General features: G+C 43.7%; 4 protein-coding genes across 4 annotated transcripts; 2 read left to right on the top strand and 2 right to left on the bottom strand.

Annotated features, from left to right (window-relative positions):
• The first annotated feature begins 412 nt into the window (after positions 1-412).
• Positions 413-3,186, top strand: LOC119223778 (tubulin alpha chain-like). Its single transcript, XM_037481204.2, has 4 exons — positions 413-573; positions 1,523-1,745; positions 1,822-1,970; positions 2,053-3,186. The coding sequence occupies exons 1-4, from the start codon at positions 571-573 to the stop codon at positions 3,031-3,033; spliced, it is 1,356 nt and encodes a 451-aa protein (XP_037337101.2). The 5' UTR covers positions 413-570; the 3' UTR covers positions 3,034-3,186.
• A 360-nt stretch (positions 3,187-3,546) lies between these two features.
• On the bottom strand, positions 3,547-7,717 carry pink1 (PTEN induced kinase 1). The gene is made up of 8 exons (XM_037481191.2): positions 7,252-7,717; positions 6,354-6,605; positions 6,135-6,238; positions 5,843-6,025; positions 5,140-5,303; positions 4,908-5,035; positions 4,522-4,752; positions 3,547-4,313 (listed from the first exon to the last, which is right to left on the bottom strand). Exons 1-8 carry the CDS (start codon positions 7,606-7,608, stop codon positions 4,029-4,031), a joined length of 1,704 nt encoding a protein of 567 aa, XP_037337088.2. The 5' UTR covers positions 7,609-7,717; the 3' UTR covers positions 3,547-4,028.
• Positions 7,718-9,538: 1,821 nt separating this feature from the next.
• On the bottom strand, positions 9,539-12,535 carry LOC119222553 (trypsin). Its single transcript, XM_037479289.2, has 6 exons — positions 12,524-12,535; positions 12,048-12,114; positions 11,698-11,851; positions 11,405-11,543; positions 10,715-10,969; positions 9,539-10,451 (listed from the first exon to the last, which is right to left on the bottom strand). The coding sequence occupies exons 2-6, from the start codon at positions 12,100-12,102 to the stop codon at positions 10,296-10,298; spliced, it is 759 nt and encodes a 252-aa protein (XP_037335186.2). The 5' UTR covers positions 12,103-12,114; positions 12,524-12,535; the 3' UTR covers positions 9,539-10,295.
• A 1,530-nt stretch (positions 12,536-14,065) lies between these two features.
• On the top strand, positions 14,066-18,852 carry zmp:0000001088 (trypsin-3). The gene is made up of 5 exons (XM_037479521.2): positions 14,066-14,262; positions 16,244-16,403; positions 16,802-16,943; positions 17,047-17,313; positions 17,977-18,852. The coding sequence occupies exons 1-5, from the start codon at positions 14,208-14,210 to the stop codon at positions 18,145-18,147; spliced, it is 795 nt and encodes a 264-aa protein (XP_037335418.2). The 5' UTR covers positions 14,066-14,207; the 3' UTR covers positions 18,148-18,852.
• Positions 18,853-19,118: the final 266 nt, after the last annotated feature.

Genomic DNA, 19,118 nt, shown 5'->3' with positions numbered 1-19,118 from the left:
TCTATAGTTCCATATTTATGACGTTTTAAGTGAAATAGGAAATACGTCAAAATCACGTCATCGCGTAGACCACATTTCGCCGACCAGTTCATTAGTTATTATACAAATCGTAATGAAAATAGCGTCTCTCCTTCAACCTCACGTTACAACAAAACACATTAGCAACAAATTGGTATTTTTGGCACGGAAATGAGCCTTTAAACGTTCAGAGCTCATTTCAACCCAAATTCAAAGTCAGCCAAAATAAGCACGGTAGTAAAATATATCCCTTTAAATTACATAAAATAGTGTAGATCTGTTGGACCAAATCATCGACATGTCCTCCAAATAATATGTTGGGGGTCAAAGCAAAAACATCGCATCTGAACCCCAGCATCTCCGGGTGCTCTGGTTGTGAAACGGTTACTGCGGCAGAGAGGAGTTCAGGGTTCACTTGCGCACTTCACCTCCTCCTCCTCGCGGGGCGGAGTGCGCCTCAGCATCAGCAGATCCGCTCCGCACACCGCGCAGCTCGGACGCAAACGCTCCTCAGACTTGTCTCGTTACATAGCATAATAGCGACAAGCCATAATGGTAAGTGACTTATTTTTTAATATGATTTCCGATACGATTTACAACATTTTATTCCCAGGAATATATGTTTTATCGATTGTAATTTAACCCACATCACAATAGATGGAGAGAGAAAAAAATCGGTCGTCGGGGCGGGATTTCTCAAAACCCCTTTTGTTGTCTCGACATCTGCAGCCCGTGATAACTATTAATAGCTTCATTGTCGATATTCTTGTTATACAACGACCCCCCCCCCCCCCCCACCCCTCCTCCCCCCACACAACACCCCCCTCGAGGATTTCACGTAACGCTTATGCATTCCTGCACGACAAACGCCTAATCCTCTCTCCACATAACTTGTCCAAATCTGCTCGCGCACTGTTGGTTTTACCACGAACGTACCAGGTTGTGCAGTTTGTATATTGGAGCTTTTATACAAATACGTGTTACATCAATTCACCTGTCCTTGTTCTAACGGAAATGATGTGAAATGACCAATCCCTTTGTCTGTCTTTGTGTGTTACGTAAAATGAAGCCGGCCTCAATCTCCGATCTCCGTTTGAAGTAAATTCTAGAATGAAATGAAATAGAAATAAAAAAAAATGACGGGTAAATGTTGGTCGGAATGTTTTTTTTCTTTTTTTGGACAGGCAGCTTTTCATCGTGTCTGAAACTAGATAATCCTCTGGCCGCAGTAATCCGGGGCAGTCTCATGTCGCAGCAGAAAAATAGAAGGTCTTGTTGTGTAAAACAAATTATAAACTGAACCCCAGTCAGAAATGATATCATGAATAATTTGTATTAGTTGAAGGGTGGTGCTGATCTGTAAAGCCTCCATTTAAAACTTCTCTTAAAGACAATCCTCCATTTTAATCAGCAGCATGGTCACGGTTATCTTTCTCAGCACTGCAAGAACCAAAAATATTTAGCATTCATTCATGAATTCAAATCTTCTTTCTCTGCTCCACAGCGCGAGTGTATCTCCATCCACGTTGGTCAGGCCGGTGTCCAGATAGGCAACGCCTGCTGGGAGCTTTACTGCCTGGAACATGGGATCCAGCCGGACGGACAGATGCCCAGTGACAAAGCCATCGGAGGAGGAGACGACTCCTTCAACACCTTCTTCAGTGAGACGGGAGCCGGAAAGCACGTCCCGAGAGCTGTTTTTGTGGACCTGGAGCCCACCGTCATCGGTGAGTTTCATCTCTTCCAGCTGAACATTAACTTAAAAGGGAAATAACACCTAATTTAATAATGTTGTCTCTTCAGATGAGGTGCGCAGTGGGACCTACCGCCAGCTGTTCCACCCTGAGCAGCTGATCACTGGTAAGGAGGACGCAGCTAACAACTACGCCCGTGGACACTACACCATCGGTAAAGAGATCATCGACCTGGTGCTGGACAGGATCCGCAAGCTGGTGGGTATAGCACGATGTCAGAATTTAAATTTAAATGACATTACTATGTCTCATATGTGATGATCTCCCTCTCCTCCCACAGTCTGACCAGTGCACCGGCCTTCAGGGCTTCCTGGTGTTCCACAGCTTCGGAGGCGGCACCGGCTCCGGCTTCACCTCTCTGCTGATGGAGCGTCTCTCTGTCGACTACGGAAAGAAGTCAAAGCTGGAGTTCTCCATCTACCCAGCTCCCCAGGTGTCCACCGCTGTGGTCGAGCCCTACAACGCCATCCTGACCACCCACACCACCCTGGAGCACTCTGACTGTGCCTTCATGGTCGATAACGAGGCCATCTACGACATCTGTCGTAGGAACCTCGATATCGAGCGCCCCTCTTACACCAACCTGAACAGGTTGATCAGTCAGATCGTGTCCTCCATCACCGCCTCCCTTCGCTTTGATGGCGCCCTCAATGTAGATCTGACAGAGTTCCAGACCAACTTGGTACCATATCCCCGTATCCACTTCCCTCTGGCCACCTATGCCCCCGTCATCTCTGCTGAGAAGGCTTACCATGAGCAGCTCTCGGTGTCAGAAATCACCAACTCCTGCTTTGAGCCAGCCAATCAATTGGTCAAATGCGACCCTCGCCACGGCAAATACATGGCTTGCTGCCTTCTGTTCCGTGGCGACGTGGTTCCCAAAGATGTGAACGCTGCCATTGCCACCATCAAAACCAAGCGCTCCATCCAGTTTGTGGACTGGTGCCCCACTGGTTTCAAGGTGGGCATCAACTACCAGCCTCCCACTGTGGTTCCTGGTGGAGATCTGGCCAAGGTCCAGAGGGCCGTGTGCATGCTGAGCAACACCACTGCTATTGCAGAGGCCTGGGCTCGGCTTGACCACAAGTTTGACCTGATGTACGCCAAGCGGGCCTTTGTTCACTGGTACGTGGGAGAGGGAATGGAGGAGGGAGAGTTCTCTGAGGCCAGAGAGGACATGGCAGCCCTGGAGAAGGATTACGAGGAGGTTGGAGTCGACTCCATTGAGGGCGAGGGAGAGGAAGAGGGAGAGGAATATTAAAAGGGACAGAAAGGCACAAGTTAAACAGGAAACAAATGATTTCACTAGTTCATAAGCACATTCCAAACAGTGTCTACCCATTACCAGCTTGGCTATGTTCAGAGCCATTACAATGTCAGTTTGACTCCTAAATAAAGTTTTCAGTAAAGTGAAGTTGTTTTGTGTTATTTATTAAACCTTCCCAATTACTTGATGCTGTCAAGAAACAACAAGGTGCGGGCAATTTATTTATTTCTACATCTCTGGGTGAAGAGAATTTTATTCAAGTCTGAGAAAAAGCCAATTATCTTTTCCACCTATATAACAATATAATGTGTGCATATGTTCGGCAACTTTTACTGGCACAAAGCTAGAGACTTGACAGAGCTGAAATAATACGTTATTAAATTTGATCAAACCTAATCCACAATGTTATAACCTACGGCGGTCTGTCCTGTTTTATTTGGAAATACTTAATAGGGAAATTAGATTAAAAAACAATAATAATAATAATCTGAACAACACACTTATACGTCTTTTCTAAGGTACTTTTATTCTATACATTTATAACAGCAGAAAAGCATATAACTATACACACGGATCTAAAATATCTTTTACCATCTTCAGTATGAAACCTTACACACCCTGTATATTGTATCCCTCAGTGTCCATAGGATAATGATTTTATTATGCCTGTCATGTGGAAAAATGTGTCAACATAGAAAATTCCTAGAACACACAGTAATAACCAATAAATAAACTCTCTCTTAGCAAGTGCAAACCACAGGAACATAAATGAATCAAACCACTTGATAAATTGCAATGATCTCTGGAATACACTGATAGTTCTAGATGACGTGCAAGTCTCAGTGCAGTTCGCCTTAACACACATTAGATTTACAGGCCAAGACTAGAAAAATCCTTAATGAAGACGTCTAACCAAAATTCAAAGCAACTTGGGGCTCCCCGTCTGTTTATATCAATGACAAATCAACGTAGCGTCTGATTGAGTGGATCTATGCAGACAGAATGCAGGTGTGACGCTGCTCTCGCCCATAGAGGAGAAAGCCCACAGCAGTGCGAAGGTCCTCCAGGTCAAGGTTGGACAGGAAGCTCCTCTGAAGCTCCGCCTCCACCTTGTTGCCACTCGGTCCACTACAGCCCTTCAGGAGAACCACAGCAGACTGGCACAGCAGCCAATCGACAAGCTTCCTCATGCCAACGCTGTGCTGGTTGACCAGGGCCTTCCGTCCCCACAGGCTAAGGTGTAGCATGTTAGCGGCCACGCGGGCACTGGGGCGCTGTAGGGTGATGATACACATGGAGAGGATTTGGTTGTTAAATATGAAGATTTGTATTTCTTCCCCCCGCCCCCCCCACCCACGTGGAACCATTCATTGGCAGGAGAAACAGAGATGATTATGATTATGATTATAATAATTGAGCAATCACTCAATGCGCACAGCTCCTATAAATAAATAAATAAATAAACAGTGTGTTATGTATTACCTTGCTTGGGTTCCTCCTGAGGAGGAATCGGATCACTAACTGCACATCAGCTGGAACACCAGGGGGCAGAGGAGGAAGCTGCTTCTCCTGGAAGCTCTCGCTCTGCAGTCCCACTGCTCGGTAGAACGGGTTAGGCTGCCCGAATATCTCATAGGAGATGGCGCCCACCGCCCAGGCATCCGCCTTGCTGTAGTCAATCACCACGCCGCGCCCTGGAACTGCAGTGGCCACCTTATGGCAGACGCATTGTGATCGTTATTGAATGTGTGGTTGTTCAAAATAAGTACAATTGCAAAGTGGTTGTTTCAATAACCTCATTCCGGTCATTCAACATTTTGTACATGGCCAACGATAAAGTAGTGTTGAAATAACTAATAAATACCTACCTCAGGGGCCATTAGGGAGGCGTTCCCTCCTTTGTCAACATATGTGCTGTTGAATGGCAGCCGTAGATCAGACTCACTCAGAGCCAGGCAGCAGCCAAAGTCAGCAATTACTAAACGAGGGCATCCATCTGCAAAAATGAAAAATCCATTGAAATATTTACATTGAACTAATGGCGTCACATACCAATTTGATGTCGGGACGGTTCAATTTATTGCTCAGTATCAATCTAACCCGAGTCAAACTCCAACAGCACGTTGTCTGATTTGAGATCCCTGTGAGCAACCGCGTGTCTGCACAGGTGGTCCACCCCCTCAAGGAGCTGCAGCACCATCAGAGAGCGCTGCCTGTGGCCTGGTGTGGACACTTCCAGGTACTGACGCAGTGTGCAGGGGTAACTACAGCAAAGAAGACCTCGGCATATTAGTCGTCATTGTTGTGGATTCATTTATTCATAGTTTTAAACTATTTTCCAATTATTCTCTAACTGGTGAGGACCCACACATCCTCACAGACTGGGGACTCTCAGTATAACACACACACACACACACATAGAACACACCGGAGATCTGGATTCTTCTATTCACAGAGACCGGATGGCTTACGTTTTTCTGTATAAAGCTTTGAAAGCAGTAAGACACCAGGTGGATATTTATGGGAAGGGAATTGCAACTTTAAACAGAGACTACTGTCCTTTATTATTTGCGTCATGTGCAGCGTGGCATTACATTACGACTGCTCATGGCATGATTCACTGACTGATTCATTTAACCGGTGTGAGTTTGTCTGTTTCCCGGAGTACTAAATTACGCTTTCTGTGGGTGTTACGCAGCACTCAGCAAATCAACAACCAGTAAAGCTTAGAACTTTAAGATGAAGCTGGTGTCATCGTTTTTTTAAAATCATTGTAACAAGAGCGAAAGATGGCAGGTCTTACTTCTTCATGACGAGGAAAAGAGTGCGATTGTTGCCCAAACCAGCAGGGTTGAGCCTGGCTGGCAGCACATCTGGATACTCCTCTTGTGCACCTGGAAGCAATGGGACGTCTGCTGTGAAGGCCCGGGACACTCTGATCACATTGGGGTGCGCTGACACTCTTCGGGGCAGGACTCCAAAATATCTGAATAGACAGAGATCACAGCCATTGAGCATCCTTCCTAAACACACCCTGTTGAGCACTGCAGGACCAGGAATTAAAAGAAAAAAATCCCTGAAGGTGCAACACATACCCATCCAGAGAGATTTCTTCTTCCCCCTGCTTTAGGGCCAGGGGGCTTGCAGGCACCAGCTCCTGTGACATGGCTTTAAAAATGGCCTCACTTGACGACCCTGCCTGCAAACAAATGGCATCAAAAACAGTGGCGATTTGTTTCCGTCATCTGTTTGCCCACATTGGAGTAATGCCTAACATTGTGGGAGAAAGGTGCAGGATGTCGCGGAATACTGACCCCAAGGTTCCACATCATCTTGATAGCCATAGGGAAGGTTCTGAGCGCTCGAGCAGTCTCCCCTTCCTCTGGTGCCAGCTGAGCCGGGGTGCACTCGACGTCGCTCTGCTGAGGTGCAAACTGAGCTGCAGCCTCGTACACAGCAGCGTTGGAGCCTTTCCCAATCTGGTTCCCAATGATGTAATCCTGCAGTTTATATCCAGAGGTGCATGGCTTGAATGGGCTCTGGGTTTTTTTCTTCCTGAACACCGCCTGCAAATGGGTGAGAAATATTTTGCAGAAACAAAAAGAGGGAGGTGGATAGATGTACGCACATATGGTGCATGGATTAGACCTCCAGAGAGCTAAAAAATAAATAAGATAAAACAAAACATTAACCAAAGACCAAGTAAGGTGGAAAGACTTTATTTTCAGTCCAATATACTTTTTCTAACTTTAACGCAGAAAGATTTGTCTGATAAGTCAGTTATAAATATTATCAAAGGCTTTCAGACTTAAACACATTGACTAGAAAATAATTTATAAGCCTCACACTATGTATAGTAATGGTAGCACTAGTAATATTATTATTAGTATAGTTGGCAATTAGTGCAAAGCTGGTGGACAGCTTTTATCCACTGTTAGATATTAATGAAATATCACAATACAAAACTATTAGGGGTGGTAATAATAACCCTAATCCTTCACTAACAAAACTAACCTTAGTTAGTTAGAGTAAAGGCATTGAACTATATGTTAATTTCTGAGAATATTCTTAAGAATATAGAAATAATATTGATGATTGTTACCGATATGTTGACGTTAGCAGCCTTTTCGTGTTACCGTTACCGGAAATATAATTAAAAGCCAATGTAACGTTATAAAATGTTGCAATTTGATTGGTTAATGGACTTCATACCTGGATCTCGTCACACGTCGCCGCGCTCCTTCTGTCGTCATTCAGCTGCTGCTCGATGAGCCCCACGCCGACACCGAAAGCCCAGAACACGGCCCTGTTCCGGGGGGACCCGCCGCCGAGCCTTCTCCTGAGCCCGGCGGACTGGAGCTGGGCTGCCAGGCCCTTCAGCGAGGTGCGGTAGTAGCGGTACCGAGACGGCAGGAAAGCCTGAGGCTGAACGGTGCGGCCCGACGGCCCGACACGGAGGCGGTCAGCTCGGAGCTTCGCTGCGATTCGGCCTCCTGATTTGAGGAGACCCAGCTGAAAGACGGACCGGCCCAACTCCAGCCCCCGTCTGATGGCGTGTTTCACAGACATGATCGACCGGAACGGTATAAGGAATGTGGCTGTGGCCCGCTTATGTCAGGCAGTCCTCGGGTAACTCAGGCGAAGGACAGTCGGCGTGTGTTATGGTAAACAAAAACAGCTGATACCGCGCATGCGCTAGAATCACGTAAAACGCGATGACGTATGATTGAAGGCGGATAAAACGAAGCCGAAAACATGCTAATTAGTTTTGTAGCTAATAACCTATTGTATTTCAAGGAATTATTAGGGCCCTCGCTACGACTAGTCGTAGAGGAACCTTTTTCAAGGAATTATTATTATTATTCTCACAAACTGAGGGCCTTTTTGGGGCCTTTATCATATTCAAGTTTGGCATGGATATCTGGACTGTTAAAAAATGTGATAATTTTTGGGTCTCACATTTGGGTATAAAGAAATGTCTCTATAGCGCCCTCTAGAAATGTAAAAAAGACCACACTAGGGCAGTTTCCGCCCCAGATGTCCGGTCAACTTGAATCTTGGCACATATGTGCTCTTGTACATGCTCTACAAAAATGTCAATCATGGTATGCAAACTAGATTTTTCTGATAACTTTTTGTTTTGATGAGATATGGGCTAATTAACTTCGCAAGGGGTGTGGCTTAATCTGTCAGATTTTTAACTTCCAAATGACTTTGCCTGCCCTCACCAAAATTATAGCATGTTTAAACATTGAAGCCCTGAACACACCCTAATGTTTTCCTAATTCCTTCTTTGGAAGAATAGGGGGTGCTGCAATTAATGATTGAAAATTGGCGCATATATGGTATTTTGAGAGGCTTTTATTTTGGACTGGTAATCCGATTGTCCTGGTTATCACCAAGTCACACCCTGGTGAAGTGGAATGAAAATGAAAGTATTGATTGTTTCCTGAAAATGGCAAAATGTAGTCTGGTCATTGAGATATTGAAGGAAATTGGCTCATGTATGGTATTCTGAGAGGCTTTAATTGTTAATGGTACATCAAAAGCGCCTGGTTATATGTTGACATAAAAGGCATAAGACCATGATCATTTCAAAGATAAAGTTTGCAAAGCGGCGTTCCTGGCGTTGCTCCACACGGTTAATGACCACTGACTTGCGAACACAGCATTTTCTAAGATGGCCACCAGCAAATGCCCTTATGTACCTGGTTGTCCAATTTTGATGATCTCCGTATCAGAGGAGTACGATAAATCAAATTCTGCACTCAGGATTTGTCCAAAGAAGATTTGATATAAGCTAATTAATTACAAAAATAGTGTTGATTAGTTCTCGATTGAGATCTATAGTAATGGTGAATTGGACTGTACAGCACTTTTCTAGTCTTCCAACCACTCAAAGCGCTTTAACACTACATGACATCATTCACACCTGTTCATACACTGATGACAGGAGGTACCATACACGGTGCCACCTGCCCATCAGTAACTTAACATCCACACACTGTAGTTGCAGCTACATGAGCAACGTTGGGTTAAGGGTTGCCCAAGGACACATCAACGTGCAGGTTAGCCGGGCCTGGTTCCCGGTGGCTGCTCGTATGCAGTTCAAAACCATTGGTGCTCACGTACCATGCTGTGAATGGACAGCCTATGATGCAACAGTTGATAAATATAGATCATATGTATGTTAGCTAACTCGCATGTGTTCGAGTGAGGTTAGCCCAAGTTCTATTTCCCTCGGTGTTTGGTCACGTGACCACGGAAGGGGGTATTGTTTTACAGTCCGGTATCCTGGGAAATAAATAAGTAGATTAATCCAGTTCTCAGCAAGAGAAAGACATTTGTTTTCCGCTATTGTTCTCACAAGTGTATTTTGTATGTTTTACAGTAACCATCAATGCAAAAATATCTGTGGATTAAGACAAATCCAACTTTGAGGGAGTTACAGGGACTTCAACTCAATCAGTGCTCAAAATCCAAATTAGTAGTAGGAGATCATTCTAATTCAGGGGCCTTAATGTCAAGACACAATTAAAGCTCTTCGATCCAAAAGAGATTGAGTGGAAGTGTCGCTGAGAGGGAGAGAACTGTTCTTAAAACAAGCTGTTCTCAGTCTGATGATACTCTTTAAAACCAACAGGGGGCGTCATGACCATGTTCAAAATCATCTTACTCCAGGGACTAACCTTAAAAATAAATGGTTGTCGATGAAGCAGTTGTGTAATAAAGTCTCTGCCTGCTTTTCTCTGCTTTTGTGTATTTTCATTTTCCATCTTGAAACATCTGTGTCTATTTAAAGGCTTCCACCGGTAATGCCGTCAACGCCATGAGTCGTGGGTAAATTATGCAAACTACGAAGGAAGTGTTCAAAATGCAACAGAACCCTCAAACACTATGATTTGACAACTCATCTTTAATGTCAGTATGGTTGCTTTACTCATTGATTCAATGATTCAATCAACTTTTGTAAATGACCCAGAATCATCTAACAGTTACAGTGTTATGTTGTCATTCATTTGAACCACATTGCCCAGCTACACAATAATAACAATAATGATACCAATAATAATAAAGAATTTATTTATCTTATTTCTTTATCAGAATAATGTACGAATGAAAATCAGGGAATTCCAAACACATCTCTAGGAAACCAGGAATCAAGAAATGACTGATAACCTTGGCTCTAAGCAGCGTATCCTAAGATTGTGTTTATAATCAACAGTCATTTGATTTGACAATATTTTATAACCTTGTCAATCACTATATGATTGGATGGTATCGCTGATCCAACTGAGGTAGTTCCTCACTTTGGTGTAGACTCCAGGGTAGTATGGATTTGCGCAACTGATACCCCAGGAGACAATGCCTTCAAATTTCCCGTTGCAAATGAGGGGGCCACCAGAGTCACCCTGTGGATTACAAAGGCAAATTAGAGATTATAAATATACTAGTTACTGAAATGGGATACAAACAATATTGTTATTTGCTGCTTGTCTTTGCCCTGCTATAGCACCTTGGTGCAAATCCCTTTTTTTAAATAGCATTATTGTCTTTTGACTACTTACCACAACTGGGCTCAAGTCCCTTCCAGTAAACGCACCACGGCTACAAAACGCATCATCAAGCAATGCAGAATCATTAAATGCACCGCATGCAGCGACGAATTCTGTACCTGGCAGGAATCTTTGCCACCAAATCGAGATCCCGCGCACAGCATGTTGGGAGTGATCATCTGCCAGTAATAATACTGGCACAAAGGGATCGACGTCACGTCCACGGAACGAAGCACGGGAGAGAGGTAGCTGGAGTAAATCTGCGTCACACCCCAGCCGCTGACCGTGCACACGCCATTCGCAACGAGAGGGGTGTCCGCATCCGGCAGCTCGGCTGGCTGGACGTTGGCGTTGAGCGTCGCTGGTCTATCCAGCTGTAACACGGGGGGGGGGGGGGGGGGGGGGGGAGGAGTGGTGCATGCTTTTAGGGGAGTGGTTCTCAACTGGTCTGGCTCCGGGACCCACCATCACCCCTCTATGACAATCCGCGACCCAAATCAATCGGTCAACGGGGGGTAGTGATTTCTAATTGACTGAAAACATGGAGAAAAAAAACGACACTCCGCTGCATTAGAGAAAGTCCCTTAAAATAAAATCACAGGATGATTTTTTTTATTTTTTATTATTATTTATTTTTTTCCCATGCAAAGGTCACTACAAACAGGTCCGCGACCCACCAGTTGAGAAACACTGTTTTAGGGGGTATGCTGACTAAGCAATGACGAGGTTCATTGAAAACAAACAAGAGGGAAGGGTATTCACGTGTCACAAGCCACAATATTTGGTGGGTGCCTTTGCTGTACGCTTGCCTTGATGAGCAGGATGTCGTTGTTGAATGTCCTGTAGTTAAAGTTGTTGAAAAAGGACCATGCGATGTCAAACTCTTGTTCAAATCCTTCCTGCACATTCAGGTTGTGTTCGCTTAGCACCACCTTCATCAGATTTCTCCTGATGGCCGCAAACAGATACGGGCTTATTTAGTGTTAACCCTCAAACTTTAGAAATCAGTAAAACACAAAATGTCACATCTTCACTGTTAGGGTTAGGGTGCGTTCCTCCTTTGAAGTTGACAGTGAATTAAGCGCCTTGTGTCAGTACTTACGGTCTCCAGCAGTGGGCAGCAGAGACCACCCACTGAGGGTGCACCAGTGTTCCTCCGCAGTAGTGTTGTCCACTACTGGTCTGCAGGGACACCTGATATTTGATGGAGTAGGGGGTGACCTCCTGTCCCCCAATGATCCTTTCTGCCAATGCCGCTGAACACAGTGAGAAAAGGTGCCTTCTTACTTATTTCAAGTTTATTTCATTGTTCTTATTACTCTGTGGTCTTTATATTCTAAATGAGAGGTTGGATGCAAGCCATATATTGATATAAGATAAATACATTTTTTCCCTTCAAATGTCAATTTAAAGGGGATTCTACATCTTGAGCAGGTTTTTTTTTAAGCTTACCTGACACGGAGACGGCCACAAACAGCGCCACAGTTGAGCATTGTAGCAGGGTCATGTTTTCACTTATCTGTAATGTAGAAACGTTTTTACAAGCCATTATAATAATGAATTAATGCCAATTAATTGAATTACTTTCGTTTTTGTGTGAAGTTAAAAAACAAATTTGTTGCAAGTCAAGGTTAGGAGAACTTATTCCTCTCAGTTGATCCCTCGTAGACAATGAATGACACAAAAAGGCATTTTGTAGATGGAATGTTGTCCTGTAAAGTTACCGAATATCCTAACGTTTCTTCTGAAATCAACGGCCAAATAATTACTACCGATCTAATCTACTCTTGAATACCCATCATTTTGTAAATGTAAACTAAATGAAGGGTAATGCTTCCATTTTTTACCTTTATTCTACAAGTAAACTGGTGATAGAGGGTACGGCTCGGAATGTTAATTATTAAAGATTAAAATCGCCTTCTACATACCTGTATACCCAAACACAGCCACCATCAGAGTATGTCCTACTAATGGGACCAGTGCTGTCCAATTGCCTTTTATAGAGCAAAGTATCCTTTTCCAGATCTTTTGTTGAAATGATCTTTTCGTCTTCTTTGTATTATTACCATATCAGGCGGCTTCAATGAAAGTGACCTACAAAATGACAAAGCTAAAGTATCATTGCTTTTTATGAGCGCTTGTTGTGGGATTTGAAACTGTTTTGGACGGCAACGCCTCTCGGCGGTCATCCACTTCGCCATACATGGACGGAATGATTGTTATAACCTTGTTGTTACCTTGTTGTTAAGCATCACGTGCATCACTTTTGGTTGTACATTCAGTTCCCTCCATTGGGATCAATGTGCGACGAGTGTGCAGCACCCAGGTTTTGTTAAAGATGTTAACCAGAGATGTGTATGAACATTGATTCAATTGAAAAATATAACTTTTTTTTATATTTACAAAAATACGTAATACCAACAAATGATATTAATAATAGAGATAGACAATCGTTAACACCCCCAGTCACATATATGGCAAGTTTAGAGTAACCAATTAAGTTATCTTGTGCCTCCCACTGGTCTTTCTGGTCAAAACTATTCGCAAATTATGCCATTGTTTTGGGACTTTTCTTTCAAAGAGGCATTAGATTATTGATCATGTGAGAAGTGACAAGAGTAAAACCCTCATAACACATCAGCACCACCCCCTCCCCACCCCCCGTTTACCACTGGAGACCCGGAGTACCTCTGCGTCTCCTTGCCAGCGAACATGTTTTCGCAGAGTAAATTAATGATCTTTTAACTGATTTTATGAGCTGTTGGTTTGTTTGTCTGTAATTAAAAACAACACCGATTAACTGCCGTCCTCGACGCTCTTTGTTTGTAACCTCTGACAACTCCGACGTAACACAATACAGGTTAAAGGCCGAGGCAGAACGTGAGAACGCTGGCGGCCGCGTGCTACGACGACAGCACGTGGACTGAAGAGTTGGTTTTCTGGGAAAAAAAAAAAAAAAGGTACTGGAATTACCCCTGTGGCTGTGAGAGCAGAGCTATCAGTGACACTGAGGGCGACAGAGGTGTGTAGGAGCCAGCCAGGTGTGGGAACTCCACAGAGGTCACGGCACCGGGCATGAGCTGTGCTCCCATTTTAAAATGAGACCCGACCCTCACTGGTCCTTCTTGAGGAAATGTTACGGCGATAAAGACGCAGAGACTCTCCCCGGCTCTCCCTCCCTTTCCTTCAGCAGGTCATGTGATCCATAAGTTGAGCCTCAATCTCCAGCTGCAAAGTGTCAACCGTTGGACGTCCGACAGCGCTGCATCGTCACAGCGGTGGAGGATCAAACCGGCAACGCAAGAAACCCAGTGCACGCTTAACCTTACGCGTGACCTTCAGTTAACTGGGCAAATTCAATAAACAATGACGAAGAAGACCAGGACCGCTTGAGTAAGTCATTTAAGATTTGAGACGTGTAGCCGTACTGTGTATTCTTCAATTATATATTTGTCCAGGATAAAGGGACGTGGCCATGGAAACGGAAATAGGAACTAAGGAAGCATAAGAAACCCGAGAGTCGGAGGTGTGTGGCCTCTGGTTCAGATTGGATAAACAGTACACGGGTGATTCCTGGCTGTGAGGGTTGACTGCTCTCCCCATTGTCTCACCATGGGCCGGCCTCCTTTAGTCCTCTGCATGCTGTTTGAAGTCCTGGCGATAAACTGTGAGTATGCTTCTTTAGCTCTATTTTACAGTTTATTCATGCCTGAAGCAGCCCGGCTTACAACCAAATCAAAGTCGGGATGCATACTCATGAATTCTATTTAAGGGTCCATAAATTGAATCTGCATTTAAATGGGCAAGATGTGTATCTAGTATGGTATCGGCGTCCCTCGTATGCATGTTTTCAGTGTTGCCTTTCAGCAGTGGCACTGGCAGTCCTGATGCCCCACAGCCAGGTTTCAACCCAACCAAATTCCTCTGGACATGTCTTATGAAATCACGCCTTTAAATCATAAACCACTCTCACAGAGTTAACAGGAGGAGTGCAGATTTGGCATGAATCAAAAAAATCAAATACAATATTTGAGTTTCATATTTGAACACTGCATCATTTTTTAAGATCAAGCCCTCCTGTAAGTGATTTTATAATGGCAAAATGTGATATTCTTCTTTTAAATATGCAAATGACTAGGTTTAAAGTATCAGCAGTAATAGTTCCAGCTCCTGTAACATGGACATTGTGATCTGTGTGGCTGCTCATCTGGTGGAGCATCTGGCCATTAATCACGTCTATTTTATTTTCTCTATCACCAAAGCTTCCCAATATCTAATAAAGAGCAGATATGCCCCCCCCCCCATAACTCCTTTAGAAAATAAATCAATTCCCGTAACAACGATTTGATTCCACATCAAAGATTTACCTCTAGATAAAGAGCTTTTGAAATCAAAAGGTGAGTAACACAACAACAATAAGTCGTTGTGGCCACCACCTCCTTTTGTGACAGTTATGCCACAAAGAGGAATAAGAACACGTGAAAGGAGACACTGATAGGCATCTGGAATGGATCTTTGGGATCTGGGACTGTGCAATTTCACAATACTGCAGATAGAGGATGTAAAAAAAAAAAAAAAAGATCATTTCTCTGGTTTAATGGCAGCTAATTAAATTAAACACAAAGCAATAAATGACTTACAATTGACTCGCTGCGATGCCGTTTTAGCAGTTTGTGCCACAAACAAAAGGCGCACGTTATTACATTTATTCTATTCGGTTGAGCTCACGTAACCCACATAAGGGGACACAATGTGCGAAGCTCAGTTTCTAGGTCGTTGCAGTTCTGATGCTCGCGTGCATCTCACCCGGCCCGTGTGCACTGAATAGATAGGGTTACGGTTTTGCTAATTATAGCTCGGTGTCAACGAGAGGGAATCGATTCATTTCCGATGGCATTACGATGGCTCTCGTTTGCTGTGACGTAGCACGCTGAGTTTGCAGTGTAGATACTCCCAGGTCCAGGAATCTAGCCATAACCTGGTCGTGAGTCCAAGGACCTCAAGCTTTGAATTCTGATGGTGTAATAATACTGAATCCGTGACATAAATGAGCCAAATGTAATCAGTGAAATTAGTTTTTAAAAACACTGGAAATGTGACCTCAGTGTAGCTTGAGCTGCCTCAGTGATGGGTGCATTAACTTATGAGACACTGACAACGAAATGATGCGTAAATAAATCAATTTTTAAGATTTCTGTAACATAATAATACACATAATTCAATAAAATCTTACTTTAGAATTTTAGAATAAATGATTTGTTCTGTAATAGTTCACATGATCATCACGTAGTATGAATGTACAGTCTTTTCAAGTCAGTGTCAAACTGTCAAATAAATGTAGTGGGGTTAAAAGTATAGCAATTATCCTCTGAATGTAAGTATAAAGTGTAAAAAAAAAAAAAAAAGAAGAATAGGGTGAATCATCTACAGCGGAGAGTAATGATTTACGTTGAATCAATGCCCCTCAGAGATGAGATTGTTTCTCACTCGGTCTGTGCACTGATGTCAGCTGTTGTTTCCTCTGTCCTTCCTGCTGATGTTGCAGCATGCAGTTGCGGTAATAATATTTCAACTCCTTTGGACCGTCATGTGTGTTTCTCTCCCTCTCGAGTCACTCTGAGGTCATAATTGTTCCGTGTGTGTCGCAGGTCAAGAGTTGCCAGGGCAACGTATAGTGGGAGGATACGCGCCAGTGCCACATTCAATCAAGTACATCGTGTCAATACAGACAACGCAGCGTCAGCACTTGTGTGGGGGCTCCCTGATAAATAAGTACTGGGTAATCACTGCAGCACACTGTAACATAGGGTGAGAAAATGTTTTCTTCTCTTGATTGATGCACGCTGAAAATAAAAGCGCTGTAACTTCACAGGAGAACGTGTTGGTAAAACCTTGTGTCCTGATTTAGCCTTTTGAAGGAAAGTTGCAGACGACAATAACAGGCTTGTTTACAGTGTTTCATGACACGATCCGGTAATTTTGAGCCATATCAAATGGCAGTTTAATATATTAGGCAGTTTGGTAAATTGTTGATATTGAGAGAAAATGTCATTACCTTAACTAGATGACTTTATTTTGAAGGCCTCCTCTTTCCTTTACAAAGAGTTTGGCCTGTGCGAAAGAATTCATTTGAAGTCAATCACGTATCAAGATGAACCATTGAACCGTTTGCAACTTGGTGACTTATCTACTTTTTATTTCTGCAGCCTAGACAAAATGATGATAGTGGCAGGAGACTACTCTCTGACCATCTACGAGGGCACGGAGCAGGAAATGCTTCCGCAGCTTTTGTTTCCCCACCCTGAGTACAACAGCACCACCACCAACAACGACATCATGCTCATAAAGGTGCAAACCCACCGTTCTTTGAGGCCTGTCGCTCCACCCGTCACACCCCCCCCCCCTCGGGGGAGGCCTTTAATAATGATCAAACTCTCCACCGTCTGTCCAGCTGAGGGCCCCGGTCGATTTGAACGGCTACGTCTCCGTGGCCCTGCTGCCCCGGCAGGGCGCCTCCGTGGCAGCGGGTCGGGTGTGCCGGGTGTCGGGGTGGGGTTACACCAGCGCCGGCGGAGGGCAGATCCCCGACACGCTGCGCACCGTCCTGCTGCCCGTCGTCTCGGCGGAGCAGTGCAACCGCAGCGAGTCCTTCGACGGCCTCATCACGGAGAGCATGCTGTGCGCCGGCTTCACGGTCGGTGGGAAGGACGCCTGTCAGGTGGGGGGTTCAATGCACTACACCTGTCCCTCCGGTGTATATAGTTCGTTAAGAGGTCATCGGCTGCAACGTAAGACGCTCTTTGGACATGGATGCATGGCTAATAGTATGCCAGTAATATATCACAGATTCGACAAACCCTGTAGAATAAGAAAGTAAGTTCTCATAGAACTAAACTTCTTTTTAAAGGAAACATATTTTCTCCTGCATTACATTGTGAATTTAAACAAAACAAAAAAACATAATTTAGTCAGTCCCGTACTAAGCTTTGACAAACAAACTTTGATGTAAATAATAATCATTTAAATAATTCCACATTGAGTTTTATTTTCACATTGACCTGTGTTTGTTTAGCCCTTCAATCATTGCCATTTTGATCAGAAATATATTGTGTGTTTTACAGAATTTTAAAACACAAAGTCATTCAAATAATTCAAATCAAAATAGACGGTGGCGTTTTTTTTTTTTTATATGGCAACCACATGTCAAAGACACCAGATCATAGGGCACTTTAACGTTTGGCAAACTATTGGACTTCGACTGTGGATTAACACACATTTGGTGAAATATTACAACATCACCAGACGTATCCTCTGTAAGTTCGCTCTTCAGAACAGAACGGGTCGTCCCTGAGGGACGCTTCTTCTTTTGCTGTCGTTTCAGGGGGACTCTGGGGGTCCGCTTGTGTGCGAGGGCCGGGTCTACGGCCTGGTGTCCTGGGGCAGAGGATGTGCTGACGCCCAGTTTCCCGGAGTCTACACTGCCGTGTCCAAGTTCCGCAGGTGGATAGACAACACAATATTTAGCTACTACGGCGGGTGCAACAAGAATTAAGACGTTGCAACGTCACTGAGGTGAAAGGAACGTTAAGTGGAGACTTTTCAAAATGCAGTCAGTTATGTCCACATTTGAGAAATGACACTTTCTAGGTGTTCTTTTTGCTTTGTGCACCGCTTTATTCAATCTGTAGAAAAAGAAGGGTAAAAAATGAGTAAAAAGTAGTTGTTTTGTGGGATGTTTTGGTATATGTCGGTTATTTGTTGGTGCTGAATAAAGCTTCCCACACTCTAGTTTTATATTAATCACAGTATATGAGCAGTATTGTTCTTAATTGTTGGAAAGAAAAAGGAGAGAAAAGTGCATTTCTTAAGATATCTAACCATTTTGTTTAATCTTGATTTTGCGTGATAAACCACAGTAACCCCTTTAATAAAAACAAGAATAAGGTGCCAATCATGATCAATATCAGCGCTAATGTTCAACCAAGTTCTCGAAGCATTTGCACATTTCAACTCAACCGGTGCTTCAGCTGCAACATCAAAGATCATAAGAGCACCTCGTGCTCGTTCACCGGTGATTTACACAATCACATCTGTAAAATATCAGGCATTCCAATACAGAAGCCATACAAAAGAACACGTTACGAAAAGAAATGCCTTGGATATTTGAGACTGGAACTCAAACGATTGGAAAAGTGCATTTTCAAGCAAAAAAATGTAATGACTACAGCTGCTCAAATAAGGGGATTGAGGGATGTCAGGTCACATTTGGGGATCTAGGAGGATGTGGTGCCCATGTTTATCTGTCTTATAAACCAATTAATCCATAATTATAAGAAAATTTGATAATGCAAATATGTGCGTATTTTGTGTGTGTGTGTGTGTGTGTGTGTGTGGGAGGGGGGGTGGTGTCAATGAATACTGCCAATTGCATTTGGTTTATTCACTTAGTAGTTGTGAAATACACCCTGTGCACTATGCATGAAGCACATTTAAGTGTGAAAGTCAATGCACGGAAGTAGAAAA

The sequence above is a fragment of the Pungitius pungitius genome, chromosome 1 (genome assembly GCF_949316345.1).
Source record: "Pungitius pungitius chromosome 1, fPunPun2.1, whole genome shotgun sequence".
Classification (NCBI taxonomy): Eukaryota; Metazoa; Chordata; class Actinopteri; order Perciformes; family Gasterosteidae; genus Pungitius; species Pungitius pungitius.
Note: the sequence above shows the minus strand (reverse complement) of the source record. Positions and strands in the feature narration are given on the sequence as shown.